Source organism: Leptodactylus fuscus, chromosome 1, assembly GCF_031893055.1.
Source record: "Leptodactylus fuscus isolate aLepFus1 chromosome 1, aLepFus1.hap2, whole genome shotgun sequence".
Lineage (NCBI taxonomy): Eukaryota > Metazoa > Chordata > Amphibia > Anura > Leptodactylidae > Leptodactylus > Leptodactylus fuscus.
The window spans coordinates 112,228,644-112,237,050 of NC_134265.1; the positions used below are offsets into that span (position 1 = coordinate 112,228,644).

The following is an 8,407-nucleotide window of genomic DNA, read 5'->3' on the forward strand; positions in this document are numbered from 1 at the left end:
TGATCAAAATAATGAAAACCAGCAACCGCAAGCCACAGGAAATGGCCTACAAATGGAAGGAGACAAAGAGGAAGACAATAAGGCAGGAAACAAAGAGCACAAACAGACACAGAAACAGCTAAAGACAAGACGACAAGTGGAGACGGAAATGGAAAAACAGGGAGAAAGGGGAGACCAGGGAGGGAAGAGAGGGCACGATCAAAGACCAGAAAAGAGGGGGGGGGGAATGTCCTCCGACCCCACCTCAAGAAAAGGAAGAGGAAAAATCAGGAGACTCTTGAAACAAGACCCAAGGCCGCCAGAGGCCTTCAAACCTGGAGGAATCTGGGGAATCCTCCGCGACCAGGGCCTCCATTCTCCGGATAAGAAGTTCCTGCAGGAATTCAAGCAAAGGAGGCGGGGCAGTGCTGCGCCAGTGCCTAGGAATGACAGCCCTGGCGGCCGTAAGAAAATGCCCCAGCAGGTCCTTCTTAATTTCGGAGAACTTACCAGGGAGGACCGACAGCAGAGCCAGCTGGGGAGAGGCAACAACCGGGCGGTCACACAATCTAGAGTACAGGGAGAAAACCACGTCCCAGAAAGGCTGAAGGACGTCGCACTCCCACCAAATGTGGAGCATAGTACCCCTCACAGCGCCAACACCGGTCAGAAACAGAGGGGAATATCCTATGGAGGAGATCGGGACACCTATACCAACGGGTAAGAATTTTAAAACTCCTTTTCTGCGCACTGCAAGGCAAGGCCAGTTTATGTGATAGCAGAAAGGACTTATTCCAATCAGCAGGCGACAGACCCGGGGGAAGATCAGAGTTCCACGAGGCCACATAAGGGGGAAGCCCAGGCGTGGCATCACTGAGAAGGACGTCATATAGGATGGAAAGCGCTCGCGCAGATGGGTCAGAAACCGCGAGAATGGATTCAAGGGCGGATAAGGGAGAGGAGAGAAGGGGCAAAAGGGAGAACTTCCGCAAGAACGAGGAAATTTGACTGTACTCCAGCCAGGATAGGCGGAGGTCAGGATTGGAGAGACACAGTTGGTCAAATGGAGGGAGTGGAGGGTCGCCAGCCACCTGTTGGAAGCGAACCTCGTCGCCTCTGTGCCAGAAGAGAAATCTGTCAACCCAACATCCTGGGGGGAACATAGGGTTATGAAAGAGAGGGGTCAGAGGGCCTGGGACATGAAGAAAATGTTGAGAAAGGAGAGAATGACCAGAGGACCTTGGACGGAAATGTGGCGGGAGCCAGGGAAGGGAAGCGAAGCGATCAAGTCGGCCTCAGTAGAGACCCACTGCTTGTCACCACCCCGGTAGCGCCAGTCGAAGAGCCGAAGCAACACCGATGAGCGGTAATATAATTTGATGTCTGGAAGGCCTGAAACAACCCCCCCCTGCGACGGGGGAACATCCGGTAACGAAGTCTGCTCTGCGACTCGCCCCAAACAAATTTTCCAAACAGGGACTGAACCCGAGCAAGAAAATCGCGCGGGAGTGGGACAGGAAGCGACTGGAACAGGTACAGGAACCGGGGGAGTGTGTCCTTTTTAAGGGTGTGAATCCATCCAAACCAGGAAAGGGACCGGGCGCTATAAGATCATAAATCAGAGGTTACCTTACGTAACGTTACGTACGAACCACAAAGAAATCTGAGAGGACTCCATTAGCCCGAACGTGCACTGTCGTATCACCGTAGAGGGCAAACACCTTGTTCAGAAAACCGGGACCCACTCCAATCTGGCCAAGAGTCTCACAAAGGAAACCCCAATGCATCCTATCGAACGCCTTTTCAGCGTCGTCCGAGAACAGACACAGAGGGAGAGCGGGCCGCAGAAATGGCCAAGATAGTTTTACAAACATTATCCCGTGCCTCACGACCTGGAATGAAACTAACCTGGTCATTATGGACCAAGGCCGGCATGAGCGGAGACAAGCGATTCGCAAGTAGCTTGGCGAACACTTTAACATCAATGTTAATCAAGTAAATGGGCCGGTAACTAGCCGGGCAAACCGGGTCCTTGCCAGGCTTGTGGATCACCATTATCAGAGCAGAAAGGGACTGCGAGACGAACAAGGCGGAATCATCGACACTATTAAAGACACGGGTCATTACGGGGGCAAGAAGATTACTAAAGCATTTATAGAAGCGGGCGCTAATCCCATCCGGGCCAGGAGCCTTACCCGGCGGAGAAGATAGGATAGCCTGAGAAACCTCCTCCAGGGAAAAAGACGCTTCAAGGGTAGCCCTACCAGTGGCCATGAGGGTGAGCAGGGTGGTGGCAGTAACGTATTTCCAGATCTTATCACGGAGGGAGGAAGGGGCTAAGTCAGCATAATGGCCTCGAATGTTATAGAGGTCATTTATAAAAGGAGCAAAATTCCGCCGCGATATCCGTGGGATTATAAGAGAGGGCGTCGCGGGGGTGCAGATGAAGTGCTAAAGAGCGGCCGCATTTGTTCGCATACTCATAGTAATGTTTCCTGACCCAATCCTTAGCTCCGAGATACGTCTGGTCAAGGAAGGAGCGAAGCTCCTTCCTCGCGTTGAGGAACTCTGTCAAAGTCTCCTGGGATCTGGTGCGCTTGTGAGACAGCTCTAAAGAGTGGATAAGCTGAAGACGGGCAGAGACCTAGGTGGCACGCTCCTTTTTTAAGTGCGCGCCATGTTGGATCAAGACTTCACGGAGAACACATTTCAAGGCCTCCCATTGTATCGGGAGGGAAGTAGTCGTGGGCATGGTTACTAAGGAAGTCACCAATGGCAGTATCGACAGCTGCCTTACAGGTAGCATCTTTCAGTAGATTCTCATTGAGTCTCCACGTGAAAGGTCAACGGGCCAGGCCCGGAACCTCCAAAGATAGGAACACAGGGGCATGGTCCGACCAAAGAGCAGAGTCGATACAGACAGCGGGAGACCAGGTAAGGGCGTGGTGACTAATTAGAAAAAAGTCAATACGGCTATATGAGTTGTGGGCAGGGGAGTGATAAGTATAATCCCTAACGCTTGGGTGCAGAATGTGCCAGATGTCGATCAACTGAGCATTGTGAAGCGCAACTATCAGGCGGCGCAGTTGAGCCGGGGCGTGGGGGGGACGGGAAGGGGAGGAATCCACTAAAGGATCCAGGACAAAATTAAAATCACCTCCCAAGACTACCACACCTTCACAAAAGTCTGCCAGCCTGCCAATCAGGGTCCTACAGAAGGTCAGCTGACCCTGGTTTGGGAGATAACAACCAGCAACAGTGAGGACAGTGTCCACAGTGTGCAGTTTAAGGAATAAAAATCTACCGTCAGGGTCAATCAGGGTGTCCATTACCTCGTGTTGCAGTGAACGATGAAGTGCAAGAGTTACTCCCTTGGATTTGGCGACCGGGTTAACGCTGTGGAACCAGAGAGGGTAATAGCGACTGCGGATATCCGGGACGCGGTCCTTCCTGAAGTTAGTCTCCTGTAAAATAAGAACATGGGAGCGCTTTTTATGAAGTTGGTACAGGATCTGACTACGTTTCTGGGGGACGTTAAGCCCACGGACATTAAGAGTACAAAGATTAAGAGAGGTCATGATTGAGGAGGAAGAGAAAAAAAAAGGGGAAAAAAGGAAACAGGGGAGGAAGGGAAGACGAGAGGGAAAAACAAGAGGAAGAGGACCAAAGACAAAAAGGCAGAGACAAGGACGATACAGAAACAAAGAAACCACAGAAAGCAAAGAAAGAAGGCGTGAATAGCCTTTAAAAAGGCTATTCGGTCACCGGTAATCTAATTTTAAACCCCGCCCGTTTTAAAATAAAACTATAAAAACATATATGTAAATCATACCTTTGCATGCACAGGGGGCGGTCGTGCACGATCCGACGTCCTCTTCGGTCCCGCCTTCCTCTTCTTTCAGCGACATCCTCCTGCCCTGGCTCTTCTCCGCCTTCATCTTCTTTTCTACCGGAGTGAAGAAGTTCGCAAGCGTACTGCGCATGCTCGCGTAGTTCTAAGGTATACTTAGAACTACAATAAAAATGGCGTCGGCGCGTGCACAGTAGCACTCTGGGAGATGGAGGGGGGGGGGGGAGACGCATTGATAGGCTTATTGTCTAGTGTCCCTTCTGGTAAGTGAGGATTGCACTGTAGTAACCGACACGTCTACCTTTTAATAGATTTTTCTTATTGAGGCCAGGCTATCAGTCTATTTATTTTCACTGCGTTTTATGTGATGTATTATACAGTGCCTTTCTAGATATGTCTTATGTCATTTGAAGTGGTATTGGACTTTGTTTTATTCTCATATTTAAGGCTTTCGGCTGTTAACTACATCAGTTCCTGGTTGCTCAGGAGAAATATCACCTCCCCCAGCTTTGAAACGCAGAGTGGCATCTTCTACCAGGTGAGATGTATTTCAGAATCGGAGCAGTCTGACAATGCTGAGCAAATGTCAAAATACTTGCTCTCTCATTAGTTACCACTTCTTTCTTTCTTTCTTTCTTTCTTTCTTTCTTTCTTTCTTTCTTTCTTTTTTTTCTTTTTTTTTTTATGTAGATTGTGACCCCTGTATAGGGATCACAATGTACTTTTTTTTTTTTTTTTTCCTATCAGTATGTCATTGTAGAATGGGAGGAAATCCACGCAAACATGGGGAGAACATACAAACTCCTTGCAGATGTTGTTCCTGGCGGGAATCGAACCCAGGGCTCCAGCGCTGCAGTGCTAACCACTGAGCCACCGCGTTGCCCCTAGTAATTACCATTTCTGAAGAAAATATGTAAACTTGAGTAGCAAAAAATTACATTATACAATATACTAATTATGCTGTACATATGCTACAAACTATTAACCATACAGTACAAAAGCTTCAGCATCAAAAAGAGATCATTCTGGTATTTTAGAAGATTGATACTTGTTTGGCCAGCAATGTCCAGTTGTAGTGAACAGTATAGGCTGTGGTATAGGACGGAAGGGGATCTTTAGAATGGCAAGTACATAAAACTTCGGTGGCATGTTTTTCTCAGACTTTGGACAAAAGCTACTTTTTTACTATTGACTTAGAGTTACTTGAAAATTGTTAAAAGGTGACCTGTGACCACTCTTAACATGTCTTGACATTGTAGCAGTCCCATAATATAATAATTCTGGTGCATCTTTTCTTCTCCTTTGTTATTCCTCCTATAAATCTTTGAATATTTGGCTGTATTCACATGACTGGGTTGCTCGTCTGGTTGTTGGATCATCTAATCATTCACCCATAGAGGTGAAGGGGGTTTATGCAAAAAAAAAAAAAAAAAAAAATGGATCTCTCACAGATTTGTGAAAAACATTAGCCAAAAATCGGTTTCTGCTGTATGAATATGACATTAACCCCTTCCCGCCGATGGCATTTTTTGATTTTCGTTTTTCATTTTTGACTCCCCTCCTTCTAAACCCCATAACTTTTTTTATTTCTCCGCTCCCAGAACCATATGAGGTCTTAATTTTTGCGGGACAAATTTTTCTTCAGGGCCACACGGTGGCTCAGTGGTTAGCACTGCAGCCTTGCAGCGCTGGAGTCCTGGTGTTCAAATCCCGCCAAGGGCAAAAAACCATCTGCAAGGAGTTTGTATGTTCTCCCCGTGTTTGCATGGATTTCCATCCCGTATTCCAAAAAGACATACTGATAGGGAAAAATGTACATTGTGAGCTCCATGTGGGGCTCACAATCTACATTAAAAAAAAATAAAAAATTTCTTCATGATGCCACCATTACTTATTCTATATAATGTACTGGGAAGCAGGAAAAAAATTCAGAATGGGGTGGATTTGAAGAAAAAATGCATTTCTGCGACTTTCTTACGGGCTTTGGTTTTACGGCGTTCACTGTGCAGCCAAAATGACATGTCCCCTATATTCTGTGTTTCGGTACGGTTCCAGGGATACCAAATTTATATGGTTTTATTTACATTTTGACTCCTTAAAAAAAATCCCAAACTGTGTTTAAAAATTTTTTTTTTCTAAAAGTCGCCATATTCCGACGGCCGTAACTTTTTTATACGTAAGTGTACGGGGATGCCTAGGGCGTCTTTTTTTGCGGGGCCGGGTGTACTTTTTGACTCTACCATTTTCGGGAAATGTTATTGCTTTGATCACTTTTTATTAAAATTTTTATCAGAATCAAAACAGTGAAAAAAACGGCGGTTTGGCACTTTTTACTATTTTTCCCACTACGGCGTTTACCGAACAGGAAAAATATTTTTATAGATTTGTAGAGCGGGCGATTTCGGACGCGGGGATACCTAACATGTATATGTTTCACAGTTTTTAACTACTTTTATATGTGTTCTAGGGAAAGGGGGGTGATTTGAATTATTAATACTTTTTATATTTTTTTATATATTTTTTTTTTTGCATTTATTAGACCCCCTAGGGGTGTTGAACCCCAGGGGGTCTGATCACTAATGCAATGCATTACAATGCTAATGCATTGCAAAAAATCATCCTCTCTTTTGCAGGCTGCATAGACCAGGGAGAAATTGTAGACAAGCCTGGGAGCCTTGTACAGGCTCCCGGCTGTTATGACAACATGACGTCGGCCCTGGAGCATGCTCCAGGAGCCGGCGATCCCGGGCAAAATGGCGGCGCCCATGCGCCACTGGGAAAATGGCGCCCCGGCGCCTTTGACCGTGGCGCCGGAGGGGTTAATGCCAGTTAGAGCCAGTTGTCTACTCCTTAAAGCAGTAGACACCTGGCGGTCGCCATAGTTACAGACCCGACATGCGCCGTACTATTACGGCGCATGTCGGGAAGGGGAGAGGTGTGCTTCTACCCAGTCAACCATTATCGGCACGATTGGACAATATGAAGGTGCACATGCCATTTACACCCAGTTGTCCATCAAATTATTGATATGTTTTTACTAGGAATATCAGAGGAACTGTACAACACAGAGCTATGAGTAGATGCTTCAAAATTTTATGTTTTATATTTTATTTTAGGGAAATTAATTATTTACTAAAGTAGAAATGGCAGGTATGGTGACAGATCCTTTTTAATATTCTAATGTTTTGTCCTGGTGCAGGAAATCAATGATGCAACTCGTGTGCAAATAAGGTTACCCAGTTGTCCACTGTGTGAATAACTAGGACGTCAGCAATGTATCGTATCCGATATCACAAAAACTATGGAACAAGTCTTATATTTATTTATTGTTCGGTTTGTTATAAAGTGCAGCATACATCGTGTGACGCTATATAAATAGTAATATATATATACATCATGTCATCTTCCACAGTTAAGTGATTTATGATGGATACGAATACCCACCAAAATCTATCTAGATGCCTTATCAGACGGAATGAATGACAACCTACGAAAGGAATCTTCTATTAAAAGTTCATAATTATACGTTAAGTACTGTACAATGGGCTATTCCTACAAAATATTTATATATCAGCATCCATGTATACATTTGTTTCATGGCCTTAGAATCAGAGACCATAATTAGTTAGTAGGGGCTTTCTGTAAGTCAAGCAACTTGTAAGTAAGAAAAGTCATAATCACTCTGATGTGTAAGTCCCCTGAGTATAACGCCATGATGCAGTCGAGTCCTCCTATGGCTTCATTTTCCATTTCAGATTAATTGTTCTTTAAGCTTTTTTTTTTTTATCTACTGGTTGTGTAATAAATAACACAGTGAATATAATGGCTCACTATATTTCTTCATCTTTGCAGTGAGGACAGTGAAGAGGAGAAACAAAGAAGGTGTCGTGAAGCAGCTGTGTCAGGTTTAGATATTCTTAGACACAGTGCATTACAGATCTCCCCAGTGGAGATGACGGATACATCCGGTAATAACCCACCTAAAAAGAAGAAAAAAAAGAAGGCAAAGAAGGAAAGAGGACTGAGTGATGATACTGAAAGTGATGACCAGAACATGGAGCCGAAACGTGAAATGAATGGGTTTAAGAAGAAGAAAAAGAAAGAAAGAGCACCAAGTGATGAGACTCAATCAGATGACCAGAAAATTCATTCAGAATCTGAAAAAGAATCTAAAAAGAATAAGGTTCATTCAGATTGTCATAAGTCAGAAGTTGTAAAGGATGGACCTAAGAAAAAGAAGAAGGAAATAGAATTTAGTAATGAGACTGTAAATCCAGTGTTCGGAAAAAGTAAGACAAAACAGAAGAAAAAGAAGGAAAACTGTAATGAATGAGACTGATGTGTAGCTCTTGTTTGTGGATGATCCATGACTTATCCAGGCAAATACTGTGTGTTTCATAAACACAAATCTTATTTTATATTGATAAAAGTTCATCAGAAATGGTAAAGTGTTCAGTGGTTTCAACTGTGTAGTTTTCTGTCCACGCAATAGAGTAGGTACACAATAGTCATTCTACACAAGATGATTCTGTCCAAATCTCCAGATGAAGAAGATAATCTTCATGGACTGTATTCCTG

The 8,407-nt window shown here is 44.7% G+C and overlaps 1 protein-coding gene across 1 annotated transcript in view; it reads left to right on the forward strand.

Moving 5' to 3' along the window:
• C1H12orf43 (chromosome 1 C12orf43 homolog) overlaps positions 1-8,162 on the forward strand; it is a 20,124-nt gene extending 11,962 nt beyond the window's left edge. Inside the window, exons 5-6 of the mRNA XM_075276519.1 lie at positions 4,277-4,367; positions 7,682-8,162. Of these exons, the coding sequence (XP_075132620.1) occupies positions 4,277-4,367; positions 7,682-8,162 (572 nt within the window). The remainder of the gene's footprint in view (positions 1-4,276; positions 4,368-7,681) is intronic.
• The last annotated feature ends 245 nt before the right edge of the window (positions 8,163-8,407 follow it).